General features: G+C 68.7%; 4 protein-coding genes across 7 annotated transcripts; 3 read left to right on the forward strand and 1 right to left on the reverse strand.

Moving 5' to 3' along the window:
* Positions 1-65: 65 nt before the first annotated feature.
* On the forward strand, positions 66-2,261 carry C38H19orf38 (chromosome 38 C19orf38 homolog). 2 transcript variants are annotated; one of them, XM_074854783.1, is made up of 8 exons: positions 66-403; positions 516-815; positions 944-1,024; positions 1,124-1,210; positions 1,418-1,445; positions 1,571-1,614; positions 1,728-1,765; positions 1,860-2,261. In XM_074854783.1, exons 1-8 carry the CDS (start codon positions 373-375, stop codon positions 1,974-1,976), a joined length of 726 nt encoding a protein of 241 aa, XP_074710884.1. In that variant the 5' UTR covers positions 66-372; the 3' UTR covers positions 1,977-2,261. The 2 variants fall into 2 exon arrangements, with proteins under 2 accessions (XP_074710884.1, XP_074710885.1); XM_074854784.1 differs by lacking the exon at positions 1,418-1,445.
* A 1,161-nt stretch (positions 2,262-3,422) lies between these two features.
* CARM1 (coactivator associated arginine methyltransferase 1) lies at positions 3,423-11,052 on the forward strand. Of its 2 annotated transcripts, XM_074854699.1 has the most exons (16): positions 3,423-3,591; positions 6,327-6,452; positions 6,544-6,650; positions 6,752-6,856; positions 7,565-7,675; positions 7,791-7,968; positions 8,223-8,313; positions 8,440-8,521; positions 8,628-8,713; positions 8,834-8,923; positions 9,017-9,154; positions 9,574-9,663; positions 9,748-9,860; positions 9,982-10,059; positions 10,537-10,605; positions 10,687-11,052. In XM_074854699.1, exons 1-16 carry the CDS (start codon positions 3,447-3,449, stop codon positions 10,821-10,823), a joined length of 1,746 nt encoding a protein of 581 aa, XP_074710800.1. In that variant the 5' UTR covers positions 3,423-3,446; the 3' UTR covers positions 10,824-11,052. The 2 variants fall into 2 exon arrangements, with proteins under 2 accessions (XP_074710800.1, XP_074710801.1); XM_074854700.1 differs by lacking the exon at positions 7,565-7,675.
* A 539-nt stretch (positions 11,053-11,591) lies between these two features.
* YIPF2 (Yip1 domain family member 2) lies at positions 11,592-14,298 on the reverse strand. Of its 2 annotated transcripts, XM_074854771.1 has the most exons (9): positions 14,211-14,298; positions 14,080-14,124; positions 13,716-13,846; positions 13,512-13,592; positions 13,313-13,400; positions 13,108-13,224; positions 12,285-12,445; positions 11,977-12,159; positions 11,592-11,880 (listed from the first exon to the last, which is right to left on the reverse strand). In XM_074854771.1, the coding sequence occupies exons 2-9, from the start codon at positions 14,108-14,110 to the stop codon at positions 11,737-11,739; spliced, it is 936 nt and encodes a 311-aa protein (XP_074710872.1). In that variant the 5' UTR covers positions 14,111-14,124; positions 14,211-14,298; the 3' UTR covers positions 11,592-11,736. The 2 variants fall into 2 exon arrangements, with proteins under 2 accessions (XP_074710872.1, XP_074710871.1); XM_074854770.1 differs by having other exon boundaries at positions 14,080-14,217.
* A 28-nt stretch (positions 14,299-14,326) lies between these two features.
* On the forward strand, positions 14,327-16,079 carry TIMM29 (translocase of inner mitochondrial membrane 29). The gene is given in 4 exon segments (XM_074854781.1): positions 14,327-14,442; positions 15,235-15,494; positions 15,497-15,742; positions 15,744-16,079. Coding segments are annotated over 4 exon segments (729 nt in total). The 5' UTR covers positions 14,327-14,378; the 3' UTR covers positions 15,903-16,079.

Here is a 16,079-nt window from a genome sequence, read left to right on the forward strand (position 1 = left end):
AGGGTTCCTGGCTGGCTGTCAGTCCAGAGTGACTACGCCTCATTACACCCCGTTTACACCTTTTCTGTGCTGTGATAATTGAGGAGTGAGCCCCAGGAAATCATGTCCTGTGTCAGAGGAGCTGGTTTTGTGCAGAGCCAAACTGGTGTTGCTCTGGTTATTGGGTGGATAAAGCCTTTTTTGTGCAACAGGGGAAAAAAAATAACCCAGATCTCTACTCAGGGACACCCTGTCATTTCCTTCCTGGGTGATGAAACTTCATCTTGAGTAAAATCCTCCTTCTTCTTCTTTTCAGCCCAGAGCTCCTGCGCTGTGGGGTCTCCGCAGTGGGGCCATCCCTGATCTGCATCCCCAAGGAGGAGGAGGAGGAGGATGAGGCTGGAGTTTCTCCTCCTCGTGGCGGGTACGTTTTCCTCACCTCCGCCTGAGTTTGGGTTGGCCGAGCCGGAATCAGCCGCCGCACCGGTCGCTCGATGGCAGGATCCGTCTCCCCGCTCCCCGTCCCTCTCCCGCAGGAGCCGTGGCAGCGCCGAAGCTCTCCCCACCGCCCCTCGGGCTCCTTTTCCAACCGGACGGGGATTCCCCAAAAATCAGCTGCATCGCCCCACGGAGCTACGCCGGCAGCACCTTCGAGCTCTTCGCGGCGAGCGCCGGCGTCCCCACGCTGAGCGTCTCCGCTGAGCCAGACCAGCACAAGGTTGATTTCACCCTGGATGGGGCCGCCCCGGCCTCCCGGTGCTACCGGTGCCGGTACCGGAGCTATAACGGCAGCGCCTGGCAGATGTCAGAATTCAGCACGGAGATCGTGGTGAACGGTGCGGCGGGACGCCGGGGGGGCGGTGGGTGGGGGCCCCCCCCTGCTCCCCGCAGCCGTGCAGGGCCTCACCGCGGCACAGTGGCGCTGGGAACGCCGCTGACCCAAACCTGGTGTGTTTCTCCCCAGCCTCGGGTGACGCCGGCTGCCAACCCCCCACCGCCGCCCCGACCGGCCGTCCCCTGCCCACCTCCACCACGCTGCGGCAAGGTACTGGCGCGGCGCCAGCACCGGGGGTGGTGGTGACACTCCACGGCCATGCCAGGGGTTTCCCTGTGGTGACCCCCCCCATCCTCTTTTCCCTTCCAGATCGCTCCTGGCTCCTCCCGGTTGCCATCAGTGTGGCCGGCCTGGTGCTGCTGCTGCTGGCGGCGGCGGCGGTGGCGGCCTGGCGAGGTGCGAGGGGTGCGGGTGCTCTCACCGGCGCGGCGGGGGCCCGTAACCGGGGAGCACCGGCTGTGCCGACGGCGATTGGCGCCTCGGAGCTCCCCAGCGGGTCGGTGCCGGGGTGGGGTCGTGGTTTGGGAGAGAACCGGGTTTAAGGTCCCCGCGGCGCGGCTGAGCCCGGCTGCGCTCCCACCCGTCTCTGTTTTCTCTCGCCAGTCGAGGCCAGGAGACGGCAGGCAAAGAGGTGAGCGCGGCTGGCGCCGGCACCTCCGCGGCCAAACCGCCCCGGCACCCCCGGCCGAGCCGCGGCGTCGGGCTCCCCGCTGCCTCCTCCCCGCCCGCACGCTGCCACCACCTTTTTTTTTGCAGGCAGCAGGCGTCTTGCTGGACGGAATCGCGGTACCCCACCACCGGTACGGCCCACACCCCCCGTGCTAGGGCGGTGCTGCCGGCGCCGCCGCTTCCCCCAGCTCCCAGCACCCCAAAAACGTCCCCATCCCCCTTTTTTTTCTTCTTCTTTCTGCAGAGCTTTCCTATGACAACTGCGCCTACGCTGACGGCCTGGTGAGTGGGGTCGGTTTTGGGGGCTGCCGCAGCGGCACGGGCTGGGCACGGGCACGGCACGCCCCGGCTCACCCCCACTCTCTCACCCCCCCAGAACGCGCAGCCGGGAGCCGCTGGCGGCACCGGCACATCCCCGGCGTCCCCGCAGAGACACCCCTGGGCGTCTTCCCCCCCCGCACCCCACTTCAGCACCTTCAGGTCCTTGGCGTGAGCCCCGGCCATGCCTCCGCCGGCGCATCCCGCGGCACCGGGAGCCGGGGAGCACGAGGAGGGGCTGCATGAAGTCGGGGTGCGGGGGACGTGCTGGGGGCTTCCCGGTATGGGAGAGGGGCGGTTCAGCGCCGGAGCCGGCAAAGGACGCCCCACTCCTCCTCCTACTCCTCCTTCTCCTCACACCTTCGCCACCCAGGCGCACCCAATCGCGGGGGCTGTGCCGGGGCGGCTCCGCCAGCTCCGGTTACAATAAAGGTGTTTGTTGCCGGGTGCCGGTGCGGGACGTGGGTGCCGTGTCCACCTGTGTGTGGCCCGGTGGTGCCTGGTGCCGGTGCTGCCGGTGCTGGTGGGAGTCCCCAGTGCCAGTCCCTGGTACCAGTGGCAGTAACTGGTCCCTGGTCGCTGATCCCAGTTCCCAATCCTGATCCCCCATTCCGGTCCCAATCCCGACCCCATTCCCCGATCCCAATCCCTGATCCCGGTCCTGGTCCCAGTCCCTGATCCCAGATCCCAGCCCCATTCCCTGATCCCGATCCATCCTGTTCCCTAATCCTGTTCCCCAATCCCGATCCTTTTTCCCATTAACAATCCCCAATCCAAATCCCCCATCCCGATCCCCATTTCCTGATCCCTGATCCTGGTCCCTGATCTGATTCTCCCAATTCCTGGTCCCAATCCCGATCCCTAATCTGAATCCCTGATCTCATTCCCTGATCTCAGTCCTGGTCCTGATCCCAGTCCCTGATCCCAATTCCCATTCCTCAATCCAAATCCTTGATTCTGATTCCTCTTCCCCAATCCCCGTTCCCTGATCCCAATTCCAGTTCCCAATCCAAATTCCTGATCCTGATCCCATTTCCCAATCCGAATCCCCGTTCTCTATACTGATCCCATTTCCCGATTCCAGTCCCATTCCCTAATCCGAATCCCCAATCTGAATCCCCACTCCCATTCCCCAATTCGAATCCCCGATCCGGATCCCCACTCTTGTTTTCTGCTCCTGCTCCCCAATCTGTATCCATGTTCCTGTTTCCCTATCCCGTTCCCTAATCCGGATCCCCGCTCCCATTCCCTAATCCGGATCCCCATTCTCTAATCCGGATCCCCTCTCCCGTTCCCTGATCCGGATCCCCGTTCTCTAATCCGGATCCCCGCTCCCGTTCCCTGATCCGGATCCCCTCTCCCGTTCCCTGATCCGGATCCCCGTTCTCTAATCCGGATCCCTGCTCCCGTTCCCTGATCCGGATCCCCTCTCCCGTTCCCTGATCCGGATCCCCGTTCTCTAATCCGGATCCCCGCTCCCGTTCCCTAATCCGGATCCCCGTTCCCGGTTGCCGCGGCCGCCGGCCGCCAGGGGGCGCTGTGCGCTGCCCCGGTGGGCGTGTCCCGGCGGGGGGCGTGGCCGGGCGGGGCGGGGCGTGCCCGGGCGGGCGCGGGGCGGGGGCGGGGGGGCGGCGGCGGCTCCAAGATGGCCGCGGTGTCGGTGTTCCCCGGCGTGCGGCTCCTCACCATCGGGGACGCCAACGGCGAGATCCAGCGGCACCAGGAGCAGCAGCCGCTGCGCCTCGAGGTCCGCACCGGCCCCGACAGCGCCGGCCTGGCGCTCTACGGCCGTGAGTGCGGGGGGGGCACGGCCGGGGGGGCCCGGCCCGGGGCCCCGGCGGTGTGGGGGGTGTGGGGATGGGGGGGGGCGGCACTGAGGGCAAGGCTGGGGATGGGGGAGTGATCTGGGGGGTGGGGGGGGTATATAGGGACGGGGAGGGGGTGTGAGGATGGGGGGTGGGTGTGGGGGGGACAGAAAGGAGTGGGGGGGCTGCAGAAAGGATTGGGGGGGCTGTGGGGGGCGCTGGGAGTGGGGGGGGCTGGGATGGGGGGAGCTGGGGGGCTGGGGGGTGTGTAGGGACATGGGGGGTGGGTGTGGGGGGGGCAGGAAGGATTGGGGGGCTGCAGAAAGGATTGGGGGGGCTGTGGGGGGGGCTGGGAGTGGGGGGGCTGGGATGGGGGGCTGGGGGGTGTGCAGGGACATGGGGGGTGGGGGGGGCAGAAAGGATTGGGGGGCTGCAGAAAAAATTGGGGGGACAGAAAGGATTGGGGGGCTGGGATGGGGGGGCTGCGGGGTGCTGGGGGGTGTGTAGGGTTATGGGGGGGTGGGTGTGGAGGGGCTGGGGGGGCAGAAAGGATTGGGGGGTGGAGGTGAGTGTGGGGAGTGGGGGGCTTGGGAGGAGCTGGGGGGCTGTAGGGTGCTGGGGGGAGTGGGGACATGGGGGGCTCAGGTGGGTTTGGGGGGGCTGGGCCTGTAGGGTTGAGATGGGGGGGGTATGGGGGGCTGGGGGGTGCTGGGTGAGTTTGGGGGTTCAGGGTCTGTAGGGCCAGAATGGAGGGGGGGGGCTGGGAGTGTTTGGGGGGGCTGTGACTGTACGGCTTAGATGGGGGGGGGCCTGGCTGGGTGCCCTCTGGAGTGGATGAGGGGATGCTGGGGGGAAATGGGGGGCAGGGGGTGCTGGGGGGGTCAGTGGAGCCCGTGGGTGCAGGAGGCTGCTGTTGGGGTGCTGAGGGTGGGGGCTCGGGGGGCACTTGGGGGGCCGAGTGGTTCGGGGGGTGCCAGCGCCGTCGTGTGTCCCCCCCCTCGCCATGGCAAGGGCAGCGGCAGCCGGGGGGGCTCGGCCGAGGCGGGGGCTCCCCCGTCCCACCAGCCGTTAGCCAGAGGCTGCCCAAAGTTGATTCCCAGGCCCCCCCCGCCCCAATTTGCCCGAAATAGCCTGAATTTGGTGACTTTCCAGCACCGCCGCGGCCCTTCTGTCCCGGGGGGGTTCGCTCCAGCGGCCGGTAACGAAGTACCGGGGGGTTCGTTTCCCGGCCGGCGGGCGCGGTGTCGGGGCTGAGTTTTCTTTGTCTCCGCGCAAGAACCGCAGTTTTCCCTTTTTTTTTTTTTGTTGTTTTTTTGTTGTTTTTTTTTTTTCCTTATCCCCCTTTCCCAAATCCAGCAGCTCCTCGCGCTTTGTGCTCGGTGAAGCTCGGGAAGGTGCCGGTGCCGGCGCGGTGCTGCCGGAGCTCCCGGTCCTCCGTGCCCGGCCGGTTTTTGTGTGATGTCGTGAGGGGTAAAAACACCCCGACCCGCTCCGCTGAAATTAATTGATTGCCGCAACTAATTAAAGCGCGGCGGCCCCGTCCCGCAGAGGCCTCGGCTGCGGGGTGGGACGGGGAAACTGAGGCCCGTGGGGCTGGTTGGGCCACGAGCCCGCAGCTCGCGCTGGCCCGCTGTGCCTGGGTTTCGTCGCCGCGGCTCGGCCGGGGGCGAGCGGCCGCCGCTGGGAGCGAAGCCTCGCGCGGAGCCCGAAGGTTATTTCGGTTTTCCCCGGTGCTGCCGCTTCTCCGTCCCTCGCCGTGCTGCCGCCTCCGGCTCGTCGCCCCGGCGTCATCCCCCCCCTTTTTTTTTTTTTTTTTTTTCCCAGGCGTTTGCCAGAAAAGCCTTTGTGTGGCCGGGGCCGCTGCCCTTTCAGCGCCGGGGCGGCCGCCGGCACATCTGCCGGCCCTTTTTGCTCGGCCACAAAGAGCGCGGAGGCCCGGCCGACAGCCTGATTAACGCGCCCGGCGGGAATTTGCATTTCATGGCTTCGCCGAGCGGCGCCACGGGCAGCGCCGGGCCCGGTGCAGGTGCCGCTGCGGCTCTGCCGGGGTCGTCCTTGGGGCTGGAAGCTGTGGGGCGAGCTGGAAGCTCCCCCCCCCCCAGCTCATTTCCCTCTCCTCACCCCAAATTAATTGGGCGACTTAACGCCCTGAGCGGCTGCGCGGCGACTTGCTGGGCTGCCCGGTGCTGGCAGGGCGAGAGGGACCGGCAGCGAGATTCTGGGGGAAAAACAGGTTTTGCCGCAGCGGTTCGTTTGGTTTTTCCGGCGGGGCGCCGCGTGAGAAAGGCAGCGCCGGCTGGAGGTGCTAATTACCCCCTCGCCGCTCCCCGGCTTCAAAGCGGCTAACGAGGCACCGCCGCGACGCCGGCGGCGGGAGGAGGCCGACGCGGGTGCTGGCAGCGCCCGTCACGGGGAGCTGGGGGTGGCTGGTGCCGCTCCCGGCTCCGTCCGGCTCCTCACGGCATCGCCCGGCTTCACCGGGAGCCGGGGGGGGGCCCCCGTGGGGCCGGTGACCCTCCCCGTTCCGACAGCACCGAGCTGGCGGCTCAAAAAAGCCCCTTGGCCACACGCAGGGGGTTTGTGTCCCCCCCGCCGGCGGTGCCAAAGCACCGTGTCGTGCGAGGGAGGGGTTTGGGCTGCGCCCCGCCGGCGTGGCAGGACCCGCAGGGGGGGCTTTGCCCCGTCTCACCCCCCCCGGTTCTCTCTTCCCCCCCCCCCAGATGAAGACGTCTGCGTGTTCAAGTGCTCCGTGTCCCGCGAGACCGAGTGCAGCCGCGTGGGCAAACAGTCCTTCATCATCACGCTGGGCTGCAACAGCGTCCTCGTCCAGTTCGCCACCCCCACCGGTGCGTCCCCTCCCCGCTTTGGCTTTGCCGGGACCCTTTTATGTCCCCCCCCCACCCCGCCTCAAGTCCCCCTTGGTTGTTTTTTCCCCAGATTTCTGTTCCTTTTACAACATCCTGAAGAACTGCCGGGGTCACAACACGGAGCGCTCGGTCTTCAGCGAGCGGACGGAGGAGTCCTCGGCGGTGCAGTACTTCCAGGTGAGGGGCTGCCCCCCCCCACCCCGGGCGCGGCCGCTGCCGGAGGCTTTAACCACGGTGACGTCCCCGGTGACATCCCTGTCCCTCGGTGTCCCCCCCAGTTCTACGGGTACCTGTCCCAGCAGCAGAACATGATGCAGGACTACGTCCGGACGGGCACCTACCAGCGAGCCATCCTGCAGAACCACAGCGACTTCAAGGACAAGGTCAGCGGGGCGCCCTCCCCGCCCCTTAACCCCCCCCGTTTTGGTGAAATCCGCCTCATTTTGGTGTCCAGCTGCGGCTCTGGGAGCGTAATTATTCACCGGAGCTAGAAGAGGCGCCTTGGTTACGTTTTTCCTCTCTTTTTTTTCCTCAGTTTTAATCAGTTCGGTGCTTTCCCGCCTCATTCCTAGCGGGTTTATTTTTAATACCCCTCCAAAAATACGGCCAGTGGGAGGAGGGACGGTGGCCAGGAGCCGTGTGCCGCCGGCACCGGGACACAGCCGGCTTCCCGCTGACCCCCCTCATCGGGGGGGTTATATATAGGATCAAAGAGGATTTGGGCGCCCGGGTGCCGCTCGCTGGCTCGGCCGCGCCGTCCCTAATCCCGTTCTTCCCCGCGGTGCCGGGAGGCGGCCGAGTCCCGTCGCGCTTCGGCGTGGCGCCGCGGTGGGATAACGCCGCCGGCCCTGCGCCCGCGGGGCCTCGCCGGAGCTTCGCGGCGGGGGAACGACTCGCCGAGTCGCTTCCTTCACCGCGGCCGCTTCGTGGTGGGGCCGCGCCGGGGCCGCCGCTTTGGTTTTTTTGCCTCTTGGGAATCCAAGTCTCGGGATCGCTCCGTGCCGCAGACGGGAGGTGGGGGAGGCCGGGCGCCGGCTGGGGGGAGCCCCCGGTGCCGGTGCTTTGCCGTCCCCTCACCGAATCGCTCCCAGATCGTGCTGGACGTGGGCTGCGGCTCCGGCATCCTCTCCTTCTTCGCGGCGCAGGCCGGGGCGCGCAAGATCTACGCGGTGGAAGCCAGCACCATGGCCCAGCACGCCGAGGTGCGCCCTTGGCCAGCACCGTCCCTGTCCCCAGCGCCACGTACCCCATCCTGGGGAGCCCCTGAACATGTGTGTGTCCCCCCCCCTTATTTTATTTTTTTTTTTGGCGGGGAAGGTGCTGGTGAAAAGCAACAACCTGACGGAGCGGATCGTGGTCATCCCGGGGAAGGTGGAGGAGGTCTCGCTGCCCGAGCAGGTGGACATCATCATCTCCGAGCCTATGGGCTACATGCTCTTCAACGAGCGCATGCTCGAGAGCTACCTCCACGCCAAAAAGTACCTGAAACCCAGCGGTGAGCGCCGAGGGGGGGGCGGGGGGGGTCCCCAGCACCCCGGGGGGGTCTGTCCCTCCCTGGGGTGGCTCTTTCCCTCCCCTCCAAGCCTGGGGAGGGGGGAGCGGGCGCTTTCAGGGCAGGGATGAGGGGTTCCCAGCGCCCTGGGGGGGCTCTTCCCCGTTCTGCTGGACCCCCCTGAGCATGGAGAGGGGGGGTGGGCGCTTCACCGGCCCCCCCCAACCCAAATATTCCACCCCAACCCCCCCCCTCAGGGAACATGTTCCCCACGATCGGCGACGTCCACTTGGCCCCGTTCACAGACGAGCAGCTCTACATGGAGCAGTTCACCAAGGCCAATTTCTGGTGAGTTCAGCGCCGGGGGGGGGGACACGTTCCCAACCCCTTTCCCTGCCCTGGGATGGCGGGGGGGTGGCTGGAGCTGCCCCCCCCCTCACGTGTGTGTGTGTGTCCCCCCTCCTCCTCCCGCAGGTACCAGCCGTCCTTCCACGGCGTCGACCTCTCCGCGCTCCGAGGGGCGGCCGTGGATGAATATTTCAGGCAGCCCGTGGTGGTGAGTGGCCCCCAAGTCGCCAGGGTGGGGACAGGGAACTCTTGGGGGAGCTGTGGGTGATTCGGGGGGGTCCCAGCCGCTGACCCCCCCGCCCCTTCCCCTCCAGGACACCTTCGATATCAGGATTTTAATGGCCAAATCAGTGAAATACACCGTCAACTTTTTAGAAGCCAAGGAAGGCGACTTGCACAGGTGGGTGGCACCGGGAGGCTCCTGCTGAGCCCCCACAAAGCCTTGCGGTGCCCCGGGGTGCTGGGGGGGGCCCCCCAAGCCCCCCCCCCACCTCGCTGATAGCTCAGCGTCGCCTTCCAGGATAGAAATCCCCTTCAAGTTCCATATGCTGCACTCGGGGCTGGTCCATGGCTTGGCCTTCTGGTTCGACGTCGCCTTCATCGGCTCCATGTAGGTGAGGGGGCCGCAGGGGGAGCCCTGGGGGGGGCCGAGGCTGTGTCTAACCCGCCCCCCCTCCTCCTCTGTATTTGTGGCCCCCCCCAGAATGACGGTGTGGCTCTCGACGGCCCCCACCGAGCCGCTGACCCACTGGTACCAGGTCCGGTGCCTGTTCCAGTCGCCGCTTTTCGCCAAAGCCGGCGACACGCTCTCAGGGACGTGTCTCCTCATCGCCAACAAGAGGTGGGAACCGGGGGGGGGCATGGGGGGGCCCCCACTCCCCAGCTGGACCCCCACACCCCCGCTGGACCCCCACACCACCCCCCCAGGCCCTTGCTGGAGCTGCTGCCGTCCTGGTGTGGGTTACACGATCTGGTTTTGCCGTGCTCCCTCAGCGCCTCGACACCCAGAATAGCTTGTGGGGGGGGCGCAGCTCAGAGAGGGGGGGGCCCCCCTGTCCCAGTTTGGGTCTGGGGGGGGCCCCTGTCCCAGTTTTGGTGGCCTATTTTTAGCTTGCAGTGGGGACGGTTGCGACCCAGATGCTGCCACCGTTCCTGCTGCTCCCTGGGGCTGGGCCAGGGGGGGTCGTGTCGCTCCGTGTCCCCCACCCAGGTGCAATTTTGGGGTCTCACAGCCTGTCCCCCCCCCGCCCCCCCCCCCAGACAGAGCTACGACATCAGCATCGTGGCTCAGGTGGACCAGACCGGCTCCAAGTCCAGCAACCTCCTCGACCTGAAAAACCCCTTCTTCAGGTAGCGGCAGGGGGGGGCAGCGGGGCCGGGGGGGGCCCCAAGAGCCCCCCCAGGCCTCACTCGCACCCCCCCACACCCCCCCAGGTACACGGGGACGACCCCCTCGCCCCCCCCCGGCTCCCACTACACCTCCCCCTCGGAGAACATGTGGAACACGGGCAGCAGCTACAACATGAGCACGGGGATGGCCGTGGCCGGTGGGTACCAGCGCGGCTGGGGGGGGGCCCGGGAGGGGGCTACGGGATGACAGAGAGGGGGTTAAACCCTATTTTTGGGGTGGGGGGGGACACCTGACCCCCTGCTCCTTTCCCGGTGCAGGCATGCCCGCGGCGTACGACCTCAGCAGCGTGATCGCCGGCGGCTCCAACGTCGGCCACAATAACCTGATTCCTTTAGGTGAGTGTGGGGGGGCTCTGGGGGGGGTTGTCTGGGTTCTTGGGGTCCTGCAGTTTGTCCAGGTTCTGGGAGGGGGTTGTCTGGGTTCTTGGGGGGGGCGTGGGTGTTTGTCCAGGTTCTGGGGGGTTGGGGGTGTTTTTCCAGGTTCTGAGGGGTTTGTCCGGGTTCTTGGGGTCCCCCATTTGCCCAGGTGTGTGGGGGGGGAAGTTTGTCCAGGTTCTGGGGGGGGTTTCTGGGTTCTTTGAGGGGGGGGGGTGTGGTTTGTCTGGGTTCTTGGGAGGGGGACTTTGTCCGGGTTTTGGGGGGGGTTTCTGGATTCTTTGGGGGCAGGTGGGGGGGTTTGTCCAGGTTCTTGGTGGGGGGGGAGTTTGTCCAGGTTCTGGGGGGTTTGTCTGGGTTCTGAGCAGGGATTGTCCAGGTTCTGGGGGGGGGGGGGTTTGCAGCCCCCCAACCTCACGCTACCTCCCCCCTCTGCAGCCAACACGGGCATCGTCAACCACACTCACTCCAGGATGGGCTCCATCATGAGCACGGGCATCGTCCAAGGTAACCCCCCGCCCTCCCCAACCCCCCACCCCCCCCCCCAGCGCCTCCCCTGACCCCCCCTTTCTCCCCCCACCCCCCCAGGCTCCTCCAGCGCCCAGAGCGGCGGCGGCTCCAGCACCCACTACCCCCTCAACAGCCAGTTCACCATGGGGGGCCCCGCCATCTCCATGGCCTCCCCCATGTCCATCACCACCAACACGATGCACTACGGGAGCTAAGGGGGCCCCCCCGGGACTGCCAGCGCCAGGAAAACCAAAACCAGAGCCCCCCCCCGCCCACCCCCCCGGGCCGGGGGCTGCCGCGAGGGCTTTTGACCCTCCTACGCCCGCCGAAGCCGCCCAGCCCGCGCTCCGCGCGTCGACGCCGGACCCGGATGAGGGTTTTTTTGTTGTTTTCTTGTTTTGTTTTTTTTTTCTTTTGCGTTTGTTTGGTTTTTTTTTTTTTTTTTTTTTTAAACGAAAGGCCAGAGCTGCCCCCCCTCCTCCCCCAGCCGCTCGGGTCTTCCATAGCAGCCAGGGCGCTCGGTCCCTGCGAGGGGGGGGGGGCGGGGGGGGCAACCCCACGGTGGGGGGGCAAGGCTGAATGTACCAAAAGCTCCTCTTTTGACCCCGTTCCTGCCCGCCGGAGCAGGCAGGGCTGTGCCCCCGTTCCGGGAGGCTCCCTGGCGCGGGTGGGGGCGGTTCGTGGCCCCGCGCTTGGCGCCTGAACTCCTCTCTCCTGTTTTCCCCTCGAGGGGGGCGGCGGGGCCCCCCCTGTGCCGGGGGGGGGTCGGGGGATTTTGGGGGGGGGGGGGGGGTGGGGGTGTGGCCCCCTGCCGGGCTGTGGCATAGGACTAGTGGATCTGCTGTTTTTTCGGCTGTAGTACTGAATAAACGGGAGGGTTTCCAAGGACGGTGCCCCGCTGGCTTCCACCGGCACAGACCCCTCCCCGGTGCCCCCCCCGGTTTGATTTCGGGGCTCCCCCCAAGCAGGAGACAGCAGCGGGGTGGGGGGGGGTGTAGGCTGGGGACATCCCCACGTTTATTAGAGACGAGCGGGCGGCTGCGGTGCCACCACCTTCCCAGGGGCTCGGTGCTGCAGGGTGGGGGCTCCTCGGGCTTGGGGGACCCCCCCCACCCTCACCCCCACCCCTCACCGCGCAGGGTGGGTGCCTGGCAGGGAGACGTTGGTGCCGGGGGGCTGCGGCGCGCGGCTGCGCAGCCCCTCGGCCCCCACCGTGGTGTGAAGCGCCGAAGGGGCCGGGCCGGCGCTCGGCGGCCGCTGGAAAAAGTAGAGCTGGGGGGGGGGGGAGAGAAAAAAACCCACAGTGGGGGGTTATGGGGGGGACGTGGAGCCCCCCCAGGGCCCCTCCCACCTTGTGGCAGCGGGTACCTTGCAGCCGACGGCGAGGAGGGCGTGCAGGGAGATGACGGTGGCCACCACGGCCAGCGCGGTGGCCCGGCTGTCGGCGCGGAGCAGCGGCCAGAAGGTGAGGGCCAGCACCGCGGCCGAGAGCGCGGCCGCCGCGGCCAGCAGTAGCCACTGTAGCCAGCCCGCCGGGATCAGCCACAGGACCTGGGGTTGGGGGGGGAACAGTGGCCTGTCACCCCCCCTCTCCGTGGCCATTTTTGTGGGTGGGGAGGCCCCCCACCCCAAAATCGGGGCCCCCCACCCCAAAATCAGGGCCCCCCCGGCCTCACCGCGGTGGGGATGTAGGCGGAGAGGGAGTAGCCGTAGACGCAGACGGTCTCGAGGAAGCTGTAGGCGCCGGCGCCGCGGCTCTGCCGCCACCGCAGGAACCCCCAGAGCGCCAGCGGCACCAGCCCCGCGTAGCCGTACACCAGCGTGGCCGCGACGGTGACTGGGGGGGAGGAGGGAAGGGGGGGGTCAGGGCACGGCTGGGGGTCCCGACTCCCCTCCTGGAGCCGTGGGGTAGCTCCCAGCATGGGGCAGGCACCGTTTTGGGGTGCAGGCACCATTCTGGGGCGCAGCCCCCCTCCTCCCTGAGCCATGGGGCAGCTCCTAGTGCAGACAAGGCACCATTTTGGGGTGCAGCCCCCCCCAGCCACATGGCAGCTCCCAGCATGGGGCAGGCACCACTCTGGGGTGCAGCCCCCCCCCCCTCCCTGAGCTGTGGGGCTGGCACCATTTTGGGGTGCAGTCGTCCCCCCCCGTGCCCCCCCTCCCCAAGCCATGGTGCAGGCACCGTTTTGGGGCACAGGTGCTATTTTGGGGTCCACCCTCCACCCCGAGCCGCAGGGCAGCTCCCAGTCTGGACCAGGCACCATATTGGGGTGCAGCCCCCCCCCCCCCGAGCTGTGGGGCAGCTCCTAGCACAGCCCAGTCCCCATTTTGGGGTGCAGCCCCCCCCTCCCCAAGCTGGTCCCAGGGTGGCACAGTCCCCGTTTTGAGGTGCAGCCCCCCCCCCCTCCCTGAGCCCCGAGGCCAGTCCCAGTGCACCCCAGTCCCCATTCTGGGGTGCAGCCCCCCCCCCCCCCCCCCCCACGCCCTCCAGCCCCTCACCCTTGTGGAACTGGGGGCTGTAGCGGTAGCCGGGGGCCACCCGCTTCTCGGCGAGGTGCGCGAGGTTCCCGCTGCCGGCCAGCGCCAGCACCAGCGTGGCACAGACCCAGAACGGCCCTGGGAAAGGGGGGGGTGCGGGGGGGACACACGCATCAGCCAGGAGCCCCCCCGGCAGCCCCGGGACCGGCCCCGCCGCTGGTCTCACCGTAGAGGTCGGGGTTGTTGCGCAGACGGTGACGCACAAAGTTTTTCCCCGGTAGCGGCGTCACCGAACCCTTGATCCTCTCCAGGACCTGCCAGGGGGGGGGGGACAGAGCGTCAGTCGCGCCGGTGGGTGCCGGTGGGTGCCGGTGGGTGCCGGTGGGTGCCGGTGGGTGCCGGTGGGTGCCGGTTGCCGCCGTTACCTGGTGTGTGTCCACGTCGAAGAAGGCCCGGTAGTACTCGAACGTCCAGAAGCCGCGTGGCTCCCGCTGCCCCCCCAGCAGCTACGGGGGGAGCGGGGACACAGCCCGTGTGTGTCGTGTCCGTGTGTCCGTCCGTCCCCCGCCATCGCAGTGGGGCTCCGGGTTTGGGGGATCCCCCCCCCTCCCACCCGTTCCCCTCCTCACCTCCGTCGTGTCGGTGTCGTCCCCCGGTTCGCCCTCCTCGGGGCTCACGGTCACCGTGACCTGGCTCGGCCGCTCCTCGCCGCGGGGGGGGGTCGCGGTGTCCGACAGCAGCTCCACCGCCGCCTCGAATTCTGGGGGGGGGGGTCAGGGGGGGTCTAGGAACCGACCCCCCCCCATCCTCCCTAACCCCGGGGAAGGTGAAACCTGCCCCGAGCCCAGCGCAGGGGTGGGGGGTGCCCGGGCCCGTGTCCCCGCCGGGGTGTCCCGTCCCCCCCCCGCGGGGTCCCCGCACCGGGGATCGGGGGGCAAGGGGGGCACCCGGGGATGGCGGGGGGTCACGGAGCGACCCCCCCGCGAGACTCACCCTGGAACCGGGGCTCCTCGGGGGCGGCCATGGCGGAGCCTCTCGCTGCCGGGACAGAAACGCGCCGCGGTTGCACGGACACCCCCCGCCCCCCCCGGCCCGGTGCTGCCGCCCCCCCCGGCCCCGCTCACCGCCCGGGCCCGCCGACGTGGTTCTTCCCTCCTGCCCCCCCTTCCGCGGCAGCGATGGTTCCGCCCGGTCCGTCCCTCTCTAGTGCCCCCCCCCGCCCCGCGCCCCCCCCCCGATGGTTCCGCCGGGTCCGTCGCCGGGTCCGTCCCCGGCGGGAGCCGCTTCCGGTCATGGCGGCGGCGGCGGCCGGGGGGGGCCGCGGCCTCTGGGGGCGCCTCGTGGAGAGTCGCATCGGTGAGGGGGGGGCCCGGGCCCACGGGGACCCCCGGGGGAAATTTGGGGGGGGGGGGGGGGGGGGGGGGGGGGGGGGGGGGCGGGACTGGGGGTGGACCCGGGGGGGGCGGCCCAGACCAATGGGGGGGGCTGGAGGGGGCACCCCGCCCCTCTCGGGGTCTGGGGGGGGTTCGGGGAGGGGGGCAGCTCAATGAGGGGGGGTCTTGGGGGGGCAGCTCCCACCCCTGGTCTGATGAGGGGGGTTGGGGGGGCAGCTGGGATCGCTGGGTCTATTGGGGGGGGACTTGGGGGGCAGGTGGGAAACCCCTGGGTCTGGGGAGGGACTTGGGGGGTGAAACAAACGTCCCTGGGTTCACTGGGGGGGGGGTTGGGGGGAGCAGCCAGGACCCCTAGTTCTGGGGGGGGGGACTTGGGGGGCAGCTGGGACACCCCTGGGCTCACTGGGGGGGGTTGGGGGGCAGCTGGGACACCCCTGGGCTCACTGGGGGGGGGTTGGGGGGCAGCTGGGACACCCCTGGGCTCACTGGGGGGGGTTTAGGGGGGCAGCTGGTCCCTGAGTTCTGGTGTGGGGGGACTTGGGGGGCAGGTGAGGACACCCTTGGGTCTGGGGGGGGGGAATTGGGGGGTGACCCAACGCCCCCCTGGGTTCACTGGGGGGCAGCTGGCACTGCTGGGGGGGGGACTCGGGGGGCAGCTGAGCCCCCTGGGTTCAGTTGTGGAGGGATTTGGGGGGCAGCCCCGAGCAAAGGGGGGGGGTTCGCGTCCGCCCGCCCCCGCTGACGGCCCCGCCAGGGCGCTGGTGGCGGGCGCTGCTGCAGGACTACGCGGCCGCGGTGCGGGACACGGCGCAGGGGGCCCGTCACCGTCCCGGCGCGGCGGCCGCGGCCCTGGCGGGGGTGGCGGGAGCGGCCGCCTGCGTCGCCGCCGTCCCCAGCGCCGAATCCTTCGAGGCGGCCGCGGTGGAGGCGGCCGGGGCGCTGCTGCTCCTGTCCCCCGGCACCCGCAGCCCCGCCGCCGACCGGCACGTCCAGCGCCTGCTGCGCCGCCGCGACGCCGACCCGGGCTGCGCTACCGCCACCTCCTCGTGCTGGCCGTGGTCTACGAAGCCCCCCACGGCGCCGAGGCCGCGCTCTACCCCGCGCGGTGCCGCCACTTACAGCCGCGCTGGCGCGACTTCCCCGCTCGCCTCTTGGACGTGGGGTTTTGGGGACGTTGGTGGGTGTTGGGGGCCCGGCTGCGGGATTGTGACATCAACGAGGAGGATTTCGGGGGGCTGCCGGCCCGGCTGCGCCGCCTGGACCCCCCACCAGCTCCGCTCCGAGCGCAACGAGAGCCAATTCCTGGAGAAATTCCGCCCCGTCGTCCTCACCGAGGAGGAGATCCGGCGCGCCGAGAGCGAGGGCGGCGGCCCCGGGACGCGCCGGGGACCCCTGACCCCGCTCAACCATCGAACACCTTAATTCTCATTGATTAACTCATTAACGCAGCCAAATTCTCATGGATTCACCCCAAACAACACACCGGCGGCTGGGGGGGGGGGGGTGACCGCACGACCGCACCGCGCCCCGGTGACCTCCCAGCCGCTCGTTAAAGCGCCTTGTTATTAATTTTAAGCATGAAGACATCTCTTAATTTTC

Source organism: Strix uralensis, chromosome 38 (assembly GCF_047716275.1).
Source record: "Strix uralensis isolate ZFMK-TIS-50842 chromosome 38, bStrUra1, whole genome shotgun sequence".
Lineage (NCBI taxonomy): Eukaryota > Metazoa > Chordata > Aves > Strigiformes > Strigidae > Strix > Strix uralensis.

What these genes read in the sequence shown, in the direction of transcription:
- CARM1 (XM_074854699.1), top strand. Translation starts at nt 3,447, where the DNA reads ATGGCCGCGGTGTCGGTGTTCCCCGGCGTGCGGCTCCTCACCATCGGG. An exon ending in ACAGCGACTTCAAGGACAAG is followed by an intron (nt 6,857 to 7,564) that starts GTCAGCGGGGCG and finishes AATCGCTCCCAG; the next exon opens with ATCGTGCTGGACGTGGGCTG. An exon ending in CCATGGCCCAGCACGCCGAG is followed by an intron (nt 7,676 to 7,790) that starts GTGCGCCCTTGG and finishes TTGGCGGGGAAG; the next exon opens with GTGCTGGTGAAAAGCAACAA.
- YIPF2 (XM_074854771.1), bottom strand. Translation starts at nt 14,110, where the DNA reads ATGGCCGCCCCCGAGGAGCCCCGGTTCCAGG. An exon ending in ACGACACCGACACGACGGAG is followed by an intron (nt 13,593 to 13,715) that starts GTGAGGAGGGGA and finishes CTCCCCCCGTAG; the next exon opens with CTGCTGGGGGGGCAGCGGGA. An exon ending in TCGACGTGGACACACACCAG is followed by an intron (nt 13,401 to 13,511) that starts GTAACGGCGGCA and finishes CCCCCCTGGCAG; the next exon opens with GTCCTGGAGAGGATCAAGGG.
- C38H19orf38 (XM_074854783.1), top strand. Translation starts at nt 373, where the DNA reads ATGAGGCTGGAGTTTCTCCTCCTCGTGGCGG. An exon ending in GTTTCTCCTCCTCGTGGCGG is followed by an intron (nt 404 to 515) that starts GTACGTTTTCCT and finishes CCTCTCCCGCAG; the next exon opens with GAGCCGTGGCAGCGCCGAAG. An exon ending in GGCGGTGGCGGCCTGGCGAG is followed by an intron (nt 1,211 to 1,417) that starts GTGCGAGGGGTG and finishes TTCTCTCGCCAG; the next exon opens with TCGAGGCCAGGAGACGGCAG.